We start from the raw sequence: 17,927 nt of genomic DNA on the forward strand, positions 1-17,927 counted from the left end.
ATCCATCCATCCATCCATCCCCCTCCTGCCTGCTCCTCTGTGTGTCCATCCATCCCTCCATCCCCCTCCTGCCTGCTCCTCTGTGTGTCCATCCATCCATCCATCCATCCATCCATCCATCCATCCATCCATCCCTCCATCCCCCTCCTGCCTGCTCCTCTGTGTGTTCACCCATCCATCCATCTCCCTCCTGCCTGCTCCTCTGTGTATCCATCCATCCCTCCATCCCCCTCCTGCCTGCTCCTCTGTGTGTTCACCCATCCATCCATCCATCCATCCATCCATCCATCCATCCATCCCCCTCCTGCCTGCTCCTCTGTGTGTCCATCCATCCATCCATCCATCCATCCATGCATCCATCCGTCCGTCCATCCATCCATCCATCCCCCTCCTGTCTGCTCCTCTGTGTATCCATCCATCCATCCATCCATCCATCCATCCATGCATCCATCCATCCATCCATCCCCCTCCTGCCTGCTCCTCTGTGTGTTCACCCATCCATCGCCCTCCTGCCTGCTCCTCTGTGTGTCCATCCATCCATCCATCCATCCCCCTCCTGCCTGCTCCTCTGTGTGTCCATCCATCCCTCCATCCCCCTCCTGCCTGCTCCTGTGTGTTCACCCATCCATCCCCCTCCTGCCTGCTCCTCTGTGTGTCCATCCATCCATCCATCCATCCATCCATCCATCCATCCATCCATCCATCCATCCATCCCCCTCCTGCCTGCTCCTCTGTGTGTTCATGTGATGTCTCTGCTTTCCCACGTGAGTTTTGGCAGCTGGTGCCCGTCCTTGCCCTCTTGCTCCACTCATCCCACTCTCATAGTGAAGTCTGTAGTCCACCAGCTGGCAGCAGCTCCCAGGGGCATCCCTGGCTGGTGCTTGGCCAATTTCCTGAAGAGCAGGACCTTCCTGGGGGATTCCTGCACCTGCAGTGTCTCTCTTGCACTGGGGAGATGGGAGAGGATGGCAGGGGGAGCACACTGGGGACTGGCACATGGCTGCTCCCCAAACCCCACAGACCCCCTGGCAGGGAGAGCCAGGCTGAGGGATGGGTCTCTTGGGTGCTTGGAGCTGGCTGGGCAGCGAGGTTTGGGGAATGGGAGTGGGGCAGATGTTGGTGTGTGGACACTGGAACAGCCCAGCATGGCCAGGCTCAAAGTGAGCTCCTAAATGCCCTGTGGAAGATTCATGTGCACACACCCCTCCAGCACTGCTGCTCGTGCTGCTGCAAACCCCCCTTGCAAGGGTGAGGGGTGGGGCAGGGGGAGAGACAATGAAATATTTTGCTGAAAACCTGCTCTCGTTTTTCCTGAGAGGGGGGAAAAAAATTCCCAAACGTATTCGTTCCTCTGCTCATTCCCTGGGGCTGCAGTTGCTTCTCATGTCTAGGGTGGGGATGGGGGAAGCACATCATCATGCTCCAAAAGTAATTAAAGTCAGGGATAATTTTTCTGGAGGAGGGTGGAACCCTGGGAAGGCGACAGGAACGAGTCTGGGACCGAGCACATCAGAAGCTGCTTTTTATTGTGGCTGCTGAGCTAAATATATCCAGAGAGGCACGGAGAGGTTCCCATGCGTCTGCTGCGAGGGCTGCAGGGTGCGTGTCCCCTGCCCTGCCAGGGACACCCTGTGCCCCAAACACAGCCCAGGGCTCCGGCCCTGCTGCCCCTGCTCCTGCCTGGGTGAGGAGCAGAGACTCTGCATGGAGCTGTGCCAGGCTGGATCTCAGGGAAAGGCTCTTCCCGCAGGATCCCCGGGGAATGGGCACAGCCCTGAGGCTGCCAGAGCTGCAGGAGCCTTTGGATGTGCAGGGATGCCCAGGGTGGGTGTGCAGGGCAGGGATTGCACTGGATCATCCTGGTGGGTCCCTTGCAGCTCAGGAGATTCCTGACTCTGAGTCCCGATCCACACAGCGGCTGCTCAGGTCTCGATGTGTCTTGCCAGGGATGCGGTTTGAAGGAATTAATAGCTGTGTTTATGGAGCACCCAGGGACGGGCGCTGTGCAGTCATTAGCACTAACGAGAGCTATTTGCATGGCGCTTGGCTCCAAACTCCTTTCTCCATGAGTCCCCTGGGAGCCCCAGCTTCCTGCAGCCGGTGCATGCAGCGCAGCCCGAGCTGTGCAGCCCTGCAGAGAGAGGGGCAGTGTGTGCAGGTCCAGCTCCCACCTTCCTCGGGCAGGGATTGAGTGCAGTGCCTGGGGTGTGATGGGTGGGTCACAGGCGCAGCCTCGCCTGTCCCGGTCCTGTCATCGAGTCCAAGGCTGGGGACAGCTTTTGGGCTGGGTGGTGGTTTGGTTCAAACGGTGAGGAGCTGTCTTGTCACTGTTTTTTGCATTTCGAGCCTTTGTAGCTGCGGTTTGATGTGTCTGCGCCGGGGGCGAGCGGGGCTGTGCTGTGGCCTGGCTCCCTGTCCCTGCTCCCTGGTCCCTTCTCCCTGTCCCTTCTCCCTGTCCCTTCTCCCTGTCCCTTTTCCCTGTCCCTGCCCCCTGCCCCCTGTCCCTGCCCCCTGTCCCTGCTCCCTGTCCCTGCTCCCTGTCCCTGCTCCCTGGTCCCTTCTCCCTGTCCCTTCTCCCTGTCCCTTCTCCCTGTCCCTTCTCCCTGTCCCTTCTCCCTGTCCCTTTTCCCTGTCCCTGCCCCCTGTCCCCTGTCCCTGCCCCCTGTCCCTGCCCCCTGTCCCTGCTCCCTGTCCCTTCTCCCTGTCCCTGCTCGGTGCCAGGTCCTGGCTGTGCCAGCCCTGCCAGGGCCACCAGGGTGAGTGAGCCAGCTCAGGCTGGGCTGCTGGGCCAGGGGCAGTTCTAGGGGCAGGCTCTGTGTTGTCACCAGCTCTGTACCCAGCCCTGCCTGCCATCTCATTCGTGGTGTCTGCTGGTGTTCCTGGGATGTGCCAGCCTCTGTTCTCAGCTACAAACAGGTCAGGGCTATGGGTGGCTGCAGGAGCTGCCCTGCTCTGTGTGCTCTGTGCTGCAGGCAGAGGGGCTGCCCATCCCCTGCCTGCATGAGCCACGTTTCCAGCAGGGGTTGTAGAAAGCCCTGAGCTGGAAGGGACCCACAAGGTTCACTGACTCCAGCTCCTGGTCCTGTGTAGGACACCCCAGCAATCCCACCCTGTGCCTGAGAGCACTGTCCAAGCGCTCCTGGAGCTCTGGCAGCCTTGAGGCCATGCCCACCCTCTGGGGGAAGAAGCTTTCCCTGCCAGCCAGCCTAACCCTCCCCTGGCACAGCTCCAGCTGTTACACTGGGTCCTGTCCCTGCTCACAGAGATCACAGCTGATCCTTGTGGGGAAGCTGCAGACCTCCAGAAGGTCTGACCTCAAGCTGCTTTTGTCCAGTCTGAACAAGCCAAGTGACCTCAGCTGCTTCTCATATGGTTCCCCAAGGCCCTTCACCATTCTTATGTTGAGCTCTCCCTTTTGGAGACTCCCTGCGTTCATGTCCTTCTTACACTGTGGTGCCCAAAACTGCACACAGCACTCAAGGTGAGGCTGCACCAGTGCAGAGCAGTGGGGAGCAGTGTTTTCCCTCTGGCTGTGCTGGACTAGACACAGGACATGGATCACAGGGTGTGCTGTGCTCACATCCTCAGGACCAGACTGGTGTCCCCCGAGACTGGGCTGCCCTCAGCCTGCTTCTCTTCCTGTAGGATCCGTCCGCAGCTGCCCAAAGAGAAGATAGAGGGATGTCACATCTGTACCTCGGTGACACCTGGCGAGCCCCAGGTGCTGCTGGGGAAGGACAAGGCCTTCACCTATGACTTTGTCTTTGACCTGGACACGTGGCAGGAGCGGATCTACACAACGTGCATGGGGAAGCTGATCGAGGGCTGCTTCGAGGGCTACAATGCCACAGTGCTGGCCTATGGGCAGGTACAGGCTCTGCCCTCCAGCTGGGCTCTCCAGCAGCTCTGGGGACACTGCCAGGGGCTGGGGAACGTGGAGGGTGTGAGACATCCTGGGTGTGGAGAGAACAGAGATGTCCCTGGTTGGGAGAGAGAAGGGTGGTCTCGGGTGGGAAGAGGGGTGGCAGGGCAGGGAATGTGGGAGCTGATGTGTTGCTGGGGGTGACAGCAGCTCAGCAAGGGTATCTGGGGAGCCTAAAGCAGCAGGGGGAAAATGTGGGGTGCAGTGGGCAGAGCTGAGGCTGGGAGGGCACAGCCAGCTCCCAGTGCCTGTCTCTGCACAGACTGGCGCAGGGAAGACCTACACCATGGGCACGGGTTTCGACGTGAGCATCTCTGAGGAGGAGCAGGGCATCATCCCACGGGCCATCAGCCACCTCTTCAGCGGCATCGAGGAGCGCAAGCGCGCGGCCCAGAGCCAGGGTGTGGCAGCACCCGAGTTCAAAGTCAGCGCCCAGTTCCTGGAGGTGGGTGCTGGGGAGGTCTGGGGGACACTGTGGCCCTGCCCTGTCCTGGCTCCCCTCCCATGCCTCAAGATCTCCATGTCCTGGCTGGTTCCTGGCAGAGCTGGGCCCTGTGACAAGCGTGGCACTGGGGATGTGTGCTGGTGCAGTGGGGACTTGAAGCACCTCCGTGTTGTTGACCTCATGATGGCTGCAAACTGGGTGGAGGGAGCTCCCACCATGGGGAAGGGTCTTATGGCTTGGTCCCCAGAGGATCCAGGGGCTCTGGGCTGTTTGAGGTCAAGGATAGCCTGCTGCCTTGGACCAGAGTTCCCAGTGAAACAGGAGGAGAAGAAAGTGCCACTCCTGTGGGAGGGATTGAAGAAGGACTCTGCTATTTTCCATATCCTTTGTTGCATCTCTGACCTTGGGAATGCATCCTCTTCTGCCTCTGTCCTGGCTTCCCCTATTCAAAAGCCTCTTCTGTTGATTGCTCCATTCTCTGGAGAAGTTTGTCCTGGGAAGCCCATGGACCTCGTGTGTTGGCAGCGTTTTCCCTGGGGGTTGTTCTTGGGCTGAAGGAGCAAAGAGGTGTGAGTGGGAACTGTTGTAAGGCCCCAGTGAGAAAGCACAGGGTGGTGTTGAGCAAAGCTGAGCTCCTGAGCAAGCTTGATGTGGTTGCACCCAGAGGAGATGGGCAGGGAGGGGCCGTGTGCTGTGATCTTGCCTTTGGGTAGCTTGGTTGGGCATCACATCTGTTTGTCTTCAGGTGCTGATGGCTTGGAGAGGGCCCCAAGTCACCTCCTTGCTGGAGAAATCCTTCCCATTTATGTCTCCATCTGCAGAGCCCTTGCTAGCTCCTGTGGTGCTGTTGTGTCCCCCCATTCCCATCACTTGACCTGTCCAAGCTCCTGGTTGCCTGCCCAGTTGTGCTCAGTTTGTGGGGCTTCTTTTTAGGGATCCTTTGTGCTGAGATGGAAATGGGGACAATTTCCTGCCTGTCCTGAAGTCCTGAGTGGCTAAAGCAGCACATGACCACATCAGGCACTGGTCACCAACCCTGCTGTCCTGGCAGGGGCACAGGACTTGTTTCAGCTGATCCCTGTCTTGTGACTTTGCTCCTGGGAGCAGGCTCTGGGAGCAGGTTTAAACCTTGGAGGAGCCTGGTGGCACCTGGGGCAGCCAGGGACGGATTAGCCTGATCCCTTCTGCTGGCCAGGAGCCTGCCACCCTTGGGTGACCCAGCACTCTGCACTGTGGCTGAATGGTGGTAGCAGGGGGACAGATGGGCAGGGGCGTCCCTGCACCCCAGGCTGAGAGGGGATGCTGCAGGGTTAAGATATGGATGGAGTCAGCTCTGGGGCAGCAGGGTTTTCCTGCTTGTTCAGCACTCCCTGGTCCCCTTTATCCCCTTTCCACCTGACAGAGATGTCCTTGAGCTGTGATGAGAGGGGGGTTTCCCTGGCTCGTGTAGCCAGGTGAGCCAGGAAGGTCAGGGGGATTTGTGACTCAGTGGAGCTGCTTGTGTGCACCAGGATCTGGACAGGTTTGGGCAGCAGAAACCAACCCAGACTGCAGCTCAGAGCTTTGCATGGCAAGTTCTGGAGCACCAGTCTGAAGAGGAGTGGTTGAGGGAATTGGGGGGCTCAGCCTGGAGAGGAGGAGGCTCAGGGGGTCCTTCTTTGTCTCTACAACTTCCTGACAGGAGGGTGGGGCCAGCTGGGGGTTGAGCTCTGCCCCCCTTGCCCAGGGACCAGGAACAGGACAAGAGGAAGCAGCCCCAAGTTAGATTGGATATTAGGAAAATTTTCTTGGCTGAAGTTGTGGTCTGGCATTGGCACAGGGCAGCAGTGGAGTCACCATCCCTGGATGTGGTCAAAAGACGTGTGGGTGTGGCATCTGGGGACATGGTTTAGTGGTGAGCATGGCAGTGCCAGGGTAAATGGTTGGACTTGATTACCTTTGAGGGCTTTTCCAGTCTGAAGGATTCCATGATTGTGTGCCTCATCTCTCTGCGTGTGCTTGTGCCTCCTCTCCTGCACGTGCACCCACCCCAGCTGCCCTGCTGAGCCCTGCAGACCCGTGTGGGCACACACAGCTGTGGGCCAGTGGCAGCAGGGTGCCAGAGGCAGCTCCTGCAGTGCCAGGCTTGAGCAGCCTCGTGTTTCCCCTGCTCACCCCGTGCCCACTGCTGCCCTGCTCAGCTCTACAACGAGGAGATCCTGGACCTGTTCGACAGCAGCCGTGACCCCGACGCGCGCCACCGCAAATCCAACATCAAAATCCACGAGGATGCCAGTGGGAGCATCTACACCACGGGGGTCACATCACGCCTCATCAGCTCCCAGGATGAGGTGGGTGCAGGATGGGCAGGGCTGGCAGCTGGGTGCCACTGCCCAGGGGTGCTCTACGTGGGGACAGCTTGGTGGGGGCAGCTTTCTCCCAGGGTGGGAGTGCAGTCCTGGGGGTGCTCTGGAAAAGGTCAGTGTGTCCACTGAGCTGCACAGGGTCTGTCCTCACTCCCTACAAGGGTGCTTTAAGGTTTCCTTCCCTGCCTGGTGTTGTTGTAGCTGATCCAGTGCCTAAAACAAGGAGCTCTTTCCCGCACCACCGCCAGCACCCAGATGAACGTGCAGAGCTCCCGGTCCCATGCCATCTTCACCATTCACCTGTGCCAGACGAGAGTGTGTGCCCGCCCAGAGCTGGTGAGATGTGGCCTCAGGGCCAGGCTGTTCCTGGGTCCCATACCCAGCTGATGCATGAAGTTCCCTTGGGGAGAGGGTCTGAAGTCCAGCAAAGAGAATCAGGGATTTTTCTGTCTTCTTTCCTGTCATAGCCAGCATTAGGATTTAATGGGAGATGAGGGTGAGCTGATCCAAGGCAGGATGGCTCAGACCAAGCTGCTCTTGGGACCCTGTCCCCACCTCTGAGGGGCTGGATATGGAGAGTGAACACTCACTCTCACTGATGTCTGAGTGAAGGCAAGGGAGCCTCCTCTGCCTGCTCCAGTCTGGGGTGGTGACCCTTCACGTGTCCCTGGCTGCAGGTGAACGAGGAGGTGAGCAGCCTTCTGGATGGATCCCAGCCTGCTGCTGAGTACGAGACCTTGACAGCCAAGTTTCACTTTGTGGACCTGGCTGGCTCGGAGAGGCTGAAGCGGACGGGTGCCACTGGCGAGAGAGCCAAGGAAGGGATCTCCATCAACTGTGGGCTGGTACGGCACCGGGCTGAGCTGGTGGGCACGGGGACAGGCAGGACAAGGCCTGCCAGGGAAAGCCTGTGACACTTCTGGGTCTTGCTTGGAGCTACCCTGGGCTGTTGGGTACTGCTGTCTTGGCTGGGGTTGGTGCTGCCCATGCCTGATGGCAGGAACACACACAGAGCAGTGGGGACAGCACAACTCTGCTGCCAAAGCAGACTTGTGCTGTGGGGAGGGGTGCAGCTGGGCACAGTGGTGCAGGTCCCAAAAGGGTGAGATCTGCTAATCAGAGCTAAAAAACCCACTCTGGGGCTTGATGCTGCTTCTCAGTGCCACATGGGAGAGAGGCACAGCCCAAGCTAAGGGAAGCCCCGTGGCTGCCCCTTGTGCAACCCAAGCCTGTGCTACAGTGCACACCCCAGGCCTGACTACTGTGTCCTCAGCTGTGTCCTCAGCCAGGGCTGAATCTGGGGGGGCTTCCCTTTGTGTTGGTAGCTGGCCTTGGGGAATGTCATCAGTGCCCTTGGAGACCAGAGCAAGAAAGTCGTGCACGTGCCCTACCGTGACTCCAAGCTCACCCGCCTGCTGCAGGATTCCCTCGGGGGCAACAGGTAAAGGGTCCCAGGTGGGGCTGAGCTTGGGGTGAGGGCTGCCAGCTGGGGCTGAGGGCACTCTGGAGCTATGTAGGAGCTAGCTCAGGACTCCAGTGGCTGCCTGCTGAGGAAGAGAGGCCTTCTTCCAGGCATGGCATGACTTGGCAGATGTAAAGACCGTGGCTCCTCACCAGCCTCAGGTGCAGTTAGCAGCTTGGGCAGAATCAGCTGGTGCAAAACCTTCCTGAGTCCTCACAGATCTGGGGCTTGGCAAGTGCCCAGCATGGGATTGAATTCACTGCCTCTTCTCCAGAGAGGGAGGCACTGAGGAAGGGCTGTCAGTGCTGTCTGATGCACTTGAGGGGTCTTGTGGGTGCTCTGGCTCTGGGAGGGATGAACCCAGCTCACACCTTGTTTTAAAACCCAGAAGGGCCCAGGATGAGCTTCCATGCAGGATGGGTATCTGGGGGCACGTGGCCTGTGCTGGGTTTGCACCTGCTGGGTTGCTGAACTGTGCAGGGACCGTCTTTCACCCTGCCCTTGCATCCCCAAGCCAAACCATCATGATTGCCTGCGTGAGCCCCTCTGACCGGGATTTCATGGAGACCCTGAACACGCTCAAGTACGCGAACCGAGCTCGAAACATCAAGAACAAGGTGGTGGTGAACCAGGACAAGACGAGCCAGCAGATCAGCGCCCTGCGCGCCGAGATCGCCCGGCTGCAGATGGAGCTGATGGAGTACAAGGCAGTGAGTGGCCCCGTGTCCTGCTGTCACCCTGGCCAGCAAGGGAGCCACCTGCAGCCGGTTGTTCACTGCCCCCCAGTGGGATGGGGGAGAGAACTCAAGAGTATCAATGAGAAAATTCTTTGGTTTAGGTACAGTTTAAGAGGTAAAGCAAACCAAGGAACTCATTCCCCACGTCCCATCACAGGGAGGTGCTCAGCCATCCTCAGTCCAGCAGGGCTCTGTCAAGTGTAGCAGTGACTTGGGACAACATTTCAGCCATCCCCTCTTTCTTCCTCCTTCCCCCAGCTTTCTATGCTGAGCATGACACCATGTGGTTTGGGATATCCCTGTGGTGAGTGGGGGACAGCTGTCCTGGATGTGTCCCCCCAGCTCCTGTTGCACCCCTGACCCAACACTGGTGGGTCAGGGTGAGGGGCAGAACAGCTCCTGACTCAGCAGGAGCTAAATCATCCTGTGGGATCAGTGCTGTTTTCAGCAGAGATCCCGAACAGCACCACACAAAGCTGCTGTGAGGAAAATGAACTCCACCAGAAACAAACCCAGCTGATGGAGCAACCCTGGTGAGGAGGTGGAGACAGATGCAGAAATCCCCCTCCTTGTGTTTGAATTGGGGCAGGGTCAGTGGGACCCTCCCATCCCCTGCCCCTATGGATAAGGGTAACTGCTAGGAGGAGTCAGGAGCCTTAAGAAACAGGCTCTCAGCTCCTGCCTGTCAAGGCAGGACCTTGGCCAGGTTTTGGAGGTGGTGAGGCAGGGAGAAGGCCTGAAATGTCTCTCACCCTCTGCTTGTTCAGCTCAGATGTTCCTGGTGCCTAGGTTTGCCCCTGCTCTGGTGTGTGGGGCTGCAGTGATGGGTGTCTGTGTCCCAGCTCACCCTGCACTCAGGGGCTCCCCTCCTGTGCCCACAGGGCAAGCGGGTGATCGGGGAGGACGGTGCCGAGGGCTACAGCGACCTGTTCCGCGAGAACGCCATGCTGCAGAAGGAGAACAGCGCCCTGCGCATGAGGGTGAAGGCCATGCAGGAGGCCATCGATGCCATCAACAGCAGGGTCACCTACCTCATGAGCCAGGAGGCCAACCTGATGCTGGCCAAAGCAGGTGAGGCTGGGCTGCTGGGCGGTGTGCTGGGCCAGCCCAGGCAGCGGCTGGGCCGGGGGCTGTGGTGCAGGCGGTGGCTGCCTCTCTCCAGCCCTGCCTCTGTGCTGCAGGTGACGGAAACGAGGCCATCGGCACCCTCATCCAGAACTACATCCGGGAGATCGAGGAGCTGAGGTGAGTGGGCTGGGGAATCCCTGGGGTCCCAGGGCCAGGCTCTGGGGCTGGTGGCTCACACAGCTCTGTGCCCCCAGCGTTGCTGGGGTGAGCTGTGAGCCTTGTGGAGCAGCAGCTGGTGGCACTGCTGCTACACAGGGGTGCAGCAGGCCCAGCCTTGGTGCCAGACAGTGCTTTGGTTATTGTCCTTGGTGTGGGTGCTGATGGAGGGGGAGGTCCTGTTTGAAGTGCCTGGGGTCCCCCAGACACTGCTGCCTCCCAAAGGTGGGTCCGTTCCAGTCTCTTGCTCGATCCTGGTACCCTGTCTGGCAGCACTGTGGCCATCATTAGCAGGAATGGCTTAGTAGTGACTGTCCCTGGCTCACACCATCTGAGCACATCATGTTCAGTCTGTAGAAGACTCTGGGGAGACCTTAGAGCCCCTTCCACTGCCTGAAGGAGGGAGATTGCTGGATTTTTATTTTTTTTTTCACTTGGACAGATAGTGACAGGACAAGGGAAACTGGCTTTAAGCTAACAGTGGAGAGATTTAGATTAGAAGCTGGGAAGAAATTGTTCCCTGTGAGGGTGGTGAGGCAGTGGCACAGTTTGCCCAAAGCAGCTGTGGTTGTCCCGTATCTGCAGGTGTATGGAGCTTGGAGCAACCTGGTCTAGTGGAAGGTGTCCCTGCCCATGGCAGGAATGTGGAACGAGATGGGGTTTAAGGTCCCTTCCAGCCCAAACCATTGTGTGATTCTAAACCCAGGCACGATCCCCCTCTGCAGGGCCAGAGGGGTATCCCCTCTGACTGTGCCCTGTTCGCACTGCCCAGGACGAAGCTCCTGGAGAGCGAGTCCATGAACGAGTCCCTGCGCCGCAGCCTCTCTCGGGTCTCTGCCCGGCCGCCCTTCTCGGTGGGCTCCTCTCCGGCCCCCGGCCTGGCCGGGCTCTGCAGCCCCGCGGCCCCGCTGGACACCGAGGCCTCTGACGTGCTCCGCCGGGCCAAGCAGGACCTGGAGCGCCTGAAGAAGAAGGAGAGGAGGCAGCAGAGGAAGAGGTGCGGGGAAAGGGGAGCTGTGTGCGGGGCTGTGTGCCGGGGAAGGGGGGCTGGGGCTGTGTGTGGGGAAGGGGGGCTGTGTGTGGGGAAGGGGGGCTGTGTGCCGGGCTGTGTGTGGGGAAGGGGGGCTGTGTGTGGGGCTGTGTGTGGGGAAGGGGGGCTGTGTGTGGGGCTGTGTGTGGGGAAGGGGGGCTGTGTGTGGGGAAGGGGGGCTGTGTGTGGGGAAGGGGGGCTGTGTGTGGGGAAGGGGGGCTGTGTGCCGGGGAAGGGGGGCTGTGTGCCGGGCTGTGTGTGGGGAAGGGGGGCTGTGTGTGGGGCTGTGTGTGGGGAAGGGGGGCTGTGTGTGGGGCTGTGTGTGGGGAAGGGGGGCTGTGTGCCGGGGAAGGGGGGCTGTGTGTGGGGCTGTGTGTGGGGCTGTGTGTGGGGCTGTGTGTGGGGAAGGGGGGCTGTGTGTGAGGAAGGGGGGCTGTGTGTGGGGAAGGGGGGCTGTGTGTGGGGAAGGGGGGCTGTGTGCCCATGAAGGGGGGCTGTGTGTGGGGCTGTGTGTGGGGAAGGGGGGCTGTGTGTGGGGCTGTGTGCCGGGGAAGGGGGGCTGTGTGCCGGGGAAGGGGGGCTGTGTGCCGGGCTGTGGGGCTGTGTGTGGGGAAGGGGGGCTGTGTGTGGGGAAGGGGGGCTGTGTGTGGGGAAGGGGGGCTGTGTGTGGGGAAGGGGAGCTGTGTGTGGGGAAGGGGAGCTGTGTGTGGGGAAGGGGAGCTGTGTGTGGGGAAGGGGGGCTGTATGTGGGGAACGGGGGCTGTGTGCCGGGGAAGGGGAGCTGTGAACTGGGGAAGGGGGGCTGTGTGGCGGGGAAGGGGGGCTGTGTGCCGGGCTGTGGCGCTGTGTGTGGGGAAGGGGGGCTGTGTGCTGGGCTGTGGGGCTGTATGTGGGGAAGGGGGGCTGTGTGCTGGGCTGTATGTGGGGAAGGGGGGCTGTGTGCCGGGCTGTGTGCCGGGCTGTGGCGCTGGGGATGCTGCTTCCCCCATCTCTGCCACAGCTGGAGCCTGCACGCCTGGGTTCCCCTCCCTGCCCTGCCCTGGGTCTCCTTTTCACCCATCACCTAATTCCAGAGGCTGTTTTCCCCAGAGGGTCCAAAAGCAGGAGCAGAACCTGTTTGTGGCTTCTGTCATGCTGGGACTCACCAGCCCCTCTCTGTTCCCCCAGCCCGGAGAAGGAGGCGTTTAAGAAGCGGCAGAAACTGCAGCAGGACAATGGGGAGGAGACGGATGAGAACGAGGTGGAAGAGGTGAGTGGGCATTGTGCTGATGCTGTGGGGGTGTCGTGTCTGGGTGTGGAGCACTGTAATTGCCACATGTGGGACAGGGACCAAGCCCAGCCTGGTCCTGAGGCAGGCTGGGAGGGTTGTTCTGCTGAGGACTCCGTGCTGGAGCTGGATACTCCCCAGAGTAGAATGAGGAGTTCACGTTTTTGGGGGCTTGGTTTCAATCAGCATAGATGAAGAGAGGCCAGGCTGCTCAGCTGGGAAGGGATGGATGCAAGAATGGATGGGTCAAATTGCTGTTCCTCTCAACAGTATGTGCTGGGGGTCCAGAAATGGTGCTGCAGCCCCTGGGTGTCCTGTGTGGGAGGCTGAGCCCCACCGGGGGGCTGGGGAGCATTGCTGTAGGGGTGAGCTCAGGTTTGGAGGGGGGAGAAGGACAGACCATCCTGCTGGCTGAGATTAGGCACTCATCTCTTAGGAGGAGGAAGAGCAGGACGAGAGCGGCTGTGAGGAAGAGGATGGGCGCGAGGATGAAGATGAGGACTCGGGCAGTGAAGAGAGCCTGGTGGACTCTGACTCGGATGCAGAGGAGAAGGGTAAAGTGGAGATCTGTGTGCAGCTGTGGGCATGGAGGGGCTCTTGCTGGTATCTGTGGCAGTGAGCTCTGCCCTTGGCGAGGCAGAGTTCACCAGAACACCCCAACCATGTCTGCTCTGCGGGGCTTGGAAGAGCCCCAGGGTTGCTGCAGTGCTCCTTGGGGGCAGCAGTGTGGGTTCCCATCAGCTCCTCTGCCCTCTCCCTGTGCAGGGACTCGGTGGGGCCATGGAAATGATGCTCCCCATGCGTCCCAGCATGACTTTCTCCTCTGCCTCCAGCCGTGAATTTCCAGGCCGACCTGGCGGATCTGACCTGTGAGATTGAGATCAAGCAGAAGCTGATTGATGAGCTGGAGAACAGCCAGAGGCGTTTGCAGACCCTCAAGCACCAGTATGAGGAGAAGCTGATCCTACTGCAGAACAAGATTCGGGACACACAGCTGGAGCGGGACCGGGTCCTGCAGAACCTCAGTGAGAACTGCCTCACCCATGGGCCCCATTCTGCCAGCTTCACAACCCACTTCCAGCTCACGCCCACCTAACTCTAAGTCAAAGCATCCACCCCTTGCTCTGGTAGAGCTTTGTCATCCCCCTGCCCCTACCTGAACCCCTGGCCACCCCCAAGACTCTGCTTGTCTTGCCGTGGGAGCAGCATCAGTCAGCTGCACAGCTCTGGACCCTGCTGGTGCTGGAGAAGGATGGTGAGGCAAAGCCTCTTCCAGCCTGGAGCACCACTCCATGAGCTCTGGGGACCTCTGGGGAAACTGAGGGGCAAAAGAGGTGGGGCTGATCTCCAGGCTCAGGTAGGGCAGGGTCACCCATGTATGTGGCTGGGGTCTCAGTCTGCAGCTCTGCTCCAGCCACTGTGTCCACTCTGTGCTGAGCTCTTCCAGCGGGTATTCCCAGACAGACCCCAGTTCAGAGGGGCTGAGGGGGGCTCTGATGGGACAGGGAGGGACACAGTGCTTGGGCACAGGAGGATGTCAGGGTGCGTGGTCATTGTGAGCCCTCTCCCCACCCACCAGGCACCATGGAGTGCTACACTGAGGAGAAAGCCAACAAGATCAAAGCAGACTATGAGAAGCGGCTGAAGGAGATGAACAGGGACCTGCAGAAGCTCCAGGCAGCCCAGAAGGAGCACGCTCGCCTGCTCAAGAACCAGTCCCGCTATGAGCGCGAGCTGCGGAAGCTGCAGGCAGAAGTGGCCGAGATGAAGAAGGCAAAGGTACCTGGATGTGCCAGGGCAGGGAGGAATCGCCTGGACGAGCCTGGCTTCCCCTCGGGGCAGTGTTTTCCACCCTGAGGACGTCTGCAGGGTGGGTGGGTGCCCCAGGGCAGTGGCACAGGCGGCCCCTCTGTTTCAGGTGGCTCTGATGAAGCAGATGCGGGAGGAGCAGCAGCGGCGGCGGCTGGCAGAGACCAAGAGGAACCGGGAGATTGCGCAGCTCAAGAAGGAGCAGCGCCGGCAGGAGGTGAGAGCCTGCCCTGCCACATGCTGCCAGTGGCCTGTGCAGGGGGCTGGGCTGGCTGGGGAGGTGGTGTTTGTCCTGCTCTGGCACGCCAGATACCTCGAGCCAGTGGAGCTTGGTGAAGCCTCACTGGAGCCTGCACAGTCCCAGCAGAGCACGGCTGGATGAACATCTCCCAAAGGCTTCCCACAGCTCCTGCTGTAGTTGTGGGGGATGCTGTGGCAGGGGGGAACGTGCAACCAGAGCCAGCTCCAGGCTGGGAGCCTGCTCGTTGTTAGAATCAGGAGTGAGACTCTGCCAGAGGGAGCACTGGGACTGCAACCACCATTGGGCTAGACCTCAGGGGTATCCTTTTCTTTCTCACTCATGCAGTTCCAGATCAGGGCTCTGGAATCTCAGAAGCGACAGCAGGAAATAGTGCTGCGGAGGAAAACCCAGGAGGTGAGGAAAGGGGGTTTCCTCCACATAGCCCCCAGCTCCTACAGAGGTCTGGGCCCCAGTGCTTGGCTTGGAGAACTCCCCACCCTTCAGACAGGGCTGGCTTTGGGAATGGAGCTCCCTAAAGGAAGGGAGGGGTTTTATGGCTCAGGAACTAGGTGGGAAATGGTTGTAGGCAGCAGCAGAGTTCCCCATCCTGAGCAGCAGAGCCTGGTGGCAGGGCTGGGCTACGAGGAGGAGAGAGGGAACCCCGGGAGGCATCCCCTGGGCTTTGGGTCTACGGAGCTGCCGCTCTCAGGCCTGTGGGGACCTGGGGGTGATGCCAGGGGGTTTAGGCTGGGTGGGGCTGCCCAGCTGACACCCTCTGTTCTGCCCTCCCTCCGGGCAGGTGTCCGCACTGCGCCGTCTGGCCAAGCCCATGTCGGAGCGGGTGGCGGGCAGGATGAGCCAGAAGCCGGCCATGCTGGACTCGGGAGCAGAGGTCTCGGCCAGCACCACCTCCTCCGAGCCCGAGTCCGGCGCTCGCTCCGTCTCCAGCATCGTGCGCCAGTGGAACAGGAAAATCAACAACTTTCTGGGAGACCCCTCATCCTCCATTAATGGGGCTCGGCCTGCCAGGTCAGGACAGGGGCTGGGTGGTGGGGTGAGGCATCCCAGGGACTCCCGTGCCTGGCTTTGGGCTGGTGCAGAGGTTGAAGGGTGGCTTCTTAGTGACCCATATGAAATAGTGACCCTGTGATAAGCTGTGCTGGCAGAGTGTGGCTGTCACCTTGTCTTGAGCCCTAAGCTGGCCTTCCATGAGGATTAAATGCAGTGGCACAAACCCTGCTGGACTCATCTCTTGTCCTGCTTTGCTAGGAGGAAATGGAAAAGCTGGGCAATGCGAGAACAACACGGACACATCCTCTGTTTCTGGCCAGACATCTTCCTGGGGCAAGCCTAGCTGTCCAGCACAGTGTGGCCATCTGCCCATATGCTTCTTCTTCCCTCTGGCTGTAGGAAGAAGTTCCCCAAGAAGGGGACAAGCCAGACCTTCAGCAAAGCCGCCCGCCTCAAGTGGCAGTCCCTGGAGCGGCGCATCTTCGACATTGTCATGCAGAGAATGACCATCATCAACCTAGAGGCAGACATGGAGAGGCTCATCAAGGTGGCTGTGGCACTGGGGACAGAGAGGGCTGGGAGGCAGGTGCAGGACAGGGAGATGGCCGTGTGGACAGTGCTAATCCCCCTTCCCTTTTCCCCCAGAAACGCGAGGAGCTGTCACTGCTGCAGGAGGCGTTGCTGGGCAAGCGGGCAAAGCTGCAGGCAGAGAGCCCCAAGGAGCAGAAGGGTCTGCAAGAGCTGAACGAGGAGATTGAGGTGCTGGGGGCCAACATTGACTACATCAACGACAGCATTTCAGACTGCCAGGCCACCATCATGCAGATTGAGGAGACCAAGGTAGGACTGGGTCGGCTGTCAGGGAGAAAATGAGAGCATCCCTCTGTGGAAAGAGCAGCCAGCTGGGGCTGGGCTCTGGTCAGAGGACCCAGAGTCCTCTGAGCTGTCACTCTTGGTGGGGCTTCACCCACACAGTCACTTCTCATTAGGTGATTAATTATGGAGAGGAGTTCTGGCAGGTCCATGGGCAGGCTGCTGGTGTCCCACTGCCCTGGAATTATAGGGAAGCTGTGGCCCCCATTTGTCCTTGGGGCTGATGGTCACTTGTCCCCATGGTTGCTTCATGTGCTGGAAACATCCCAGGAGGACTGGCTTTTTCCCAGCAGAAACCATGTAGGTTTTGTGTCCAGCTGTGATACTGGGCAGCTCCCAGCTCCCCTCAATGCCTGCAGCCTGAAATGGGGGCTGGGTGCTGTCCCTGGCTTGTCCCCAGCTGTCACCTGGATGAGCAGGGAAGAAGGGCTGCTGTTAATTCACACTAGGCTTTGGGTTGTGGATTTGGGTGAGCCTGGTGTCTGCTCAGTGCCTAGTTTTGTGAACCAGAATTCCTGTAGCAGTGCATAAGCCCTTCAGCCTTGGACAGTCCCATGGCTGGATGTCCCCGGTAGCCACTGGGCAGACTGGGGAGGGCGAGGTTGGACGGGGCAGTGCTTGCAGGGTGATGGAAGTGCTGTGCTTGCCATAGAGACCCTTCCACCCATCCCACATCCAGCAGCAAAGCTACCCTGCTGCATCCAGCACTTGTCTCTCCACGTTTCAGGAGGAGCTGGACTCCACAGACACCTCGGTGGTGATCAGCTCCTGCTCCCTGGCCGAAGCCCGGCTGCTGCTGGACAACTTCCTGAAAGCCTCCATCGACAAGGTGTGGGGGCCAGGCTGGGCTGGGGATGTGTGACAGGGCTTCCTCTGGGTGCCAGGGTGGGCACCTGGTGGCAAGGACGTGTGGCACCTGTCTGAGTGCCAGCATTTCTGCCCCAGGGGCTGCAGGTGGCCCAGAAGGAGGCCCAGATCCGCCTGCTGGAGGGGCGCCTGCGGCAGTCGGACGTGGCCAGCTCCTCGCAGAACCACGCTCTGCTGGACGCCCTGCGCGAGAAGGCAGAGTCACACCCCGAGCTGCAGGCCCTGATCCACAACGTCCAGCAAGGTGGGGCCTGAGGCAGGTGCACCTTCAGGCCAGGTGTGCTGCCTGTGCCCACCTGGACTGGTCCAGAAAGCACCTGGGGGTGCTGTGGCTGGGACCCCGCCCCAAGGGCCGTGTCGGGTGGGAGCTCCTGCCCTGGCCGTGGGTAACAGGGACTGGGTGACCCCCCCACCTTCCTGGGCTGCCCCCTCTGCTGCAGGGCTCGGATGGGGCTGGGGACAGTGGGGTCCCCCCTGCTGATGCATTGTCTCCCTCTGACAGAGAATGGCTACACCAGCACGGACGAGGAAGTCTCCGAGTTCAGCCTGGCCTCAGATGGGAGGTGAGCACCTAGCCTGAGGTGGCTGGGGCACAATGCCTGATGCCACTCATGGATGAACAAAGCCCCACCTG

At 60.1% G+C, this 17,927-nt stretch overlaps 1 protein-coding gene across 1 annotated transcript in view; it reads left to right on the forward strand.

Moving 5' to 3' along the window:
* The window catches only part of KIF21B (kinesin family member 21B), a 38,955-nt gene that overhangs the window by 9,807 nt on the left and 11,221 nt on the right, over window positions 1–17,927 (forward strand). Inside the window, exons 2-23 of the mRNA XM_058855822.1 lie at window positions 3,646–3,868; window positions 4,185–4,367; window positions 6,548–6,697; window positions 6,914–7,048; window positions 7,390–7,557; window positions 8,038–8,153; window positions 8,689–8,884; window positions 9,793–9,982; window positions 10,093–10,156; window positions 10,968–11,192; window positions 12,393–12,474; window positions 12,929–13,046; window positions 13,326–13,517; window positions 14,072–14,271; window positions 14,411–14,518; window positions 14,888–14,956; window positions 15,342–15,571; window positions 15,953–16,100; window positions 16,199–16,393; window positions 17,154–17,255; window positions 17,372–17,537; window positions 17,796–17,856. Coding sequence (XP_058711805.1) covers window positions 3,646–3,868; window positions 4,185–4,367; window positions 6,548–6,697; window positions 6,914–7,048; window positions 7,390–7,557; window positions 8,038–8,153; window positions 8,689–8,884; window positions 9,793–9,982; window positions 10,093–10,156; window positions 10,968–11,192; window positions 12,393–12,474; window positions 12,929–13,046; window positions 13,326–13,517; window positions 14,072–14,271; window positions 14,411–14,518; window positions 14,888–14,956; window positions 15,342–15,571; window positions 15,953–16,100; window positions 16,199–16,393; window positions 17,154–17,255; window positions 17,372–17,537; window positions 17,796–17,856 — 3,321 coding nt within the window. The remainder of the gene's footprint in view (window positions 1–3,645; window positions 3,869–4,184; window positions 4,368–6,547; window positions 6,698–6,913; window positions 7,049–7,389; window positions 7,558–8,037; window positions 8,154–8,688; window positions 8,885–9,792; window positions 9,983–10,092; window positions 10,157–10,967; window positions 11,193–12,392; window positions 12,475–12,928; window positions 13,047–13,325; window positions 13,518–14,071; window positions 14,272–14,410; window positions 14,519–14,887; window positions 14,957–15,341; window positions 15,572–15,952; window positions 16,101–16,198; window positions 16,394–17,153; window positions 17,256–17,371; window positions 17,538–17,795; window positions 17,857–17,927) is intronic.

Source organism: Poecile atricapillus, chromosome 23, assembly GCF_030490865.1.
Source record: "Poecile atricapillus isolate bPoeAtr1 chromosome 23, bPoeAtr1.hap1, whole genome shotgun sequence".
Taxonomy (NCBI): domain Eukaryota; kingdom Metazoa; phylum Chordata; class Aves; order Passeriformes; family Paridae; genus Poecile; species Poecile atricapillus.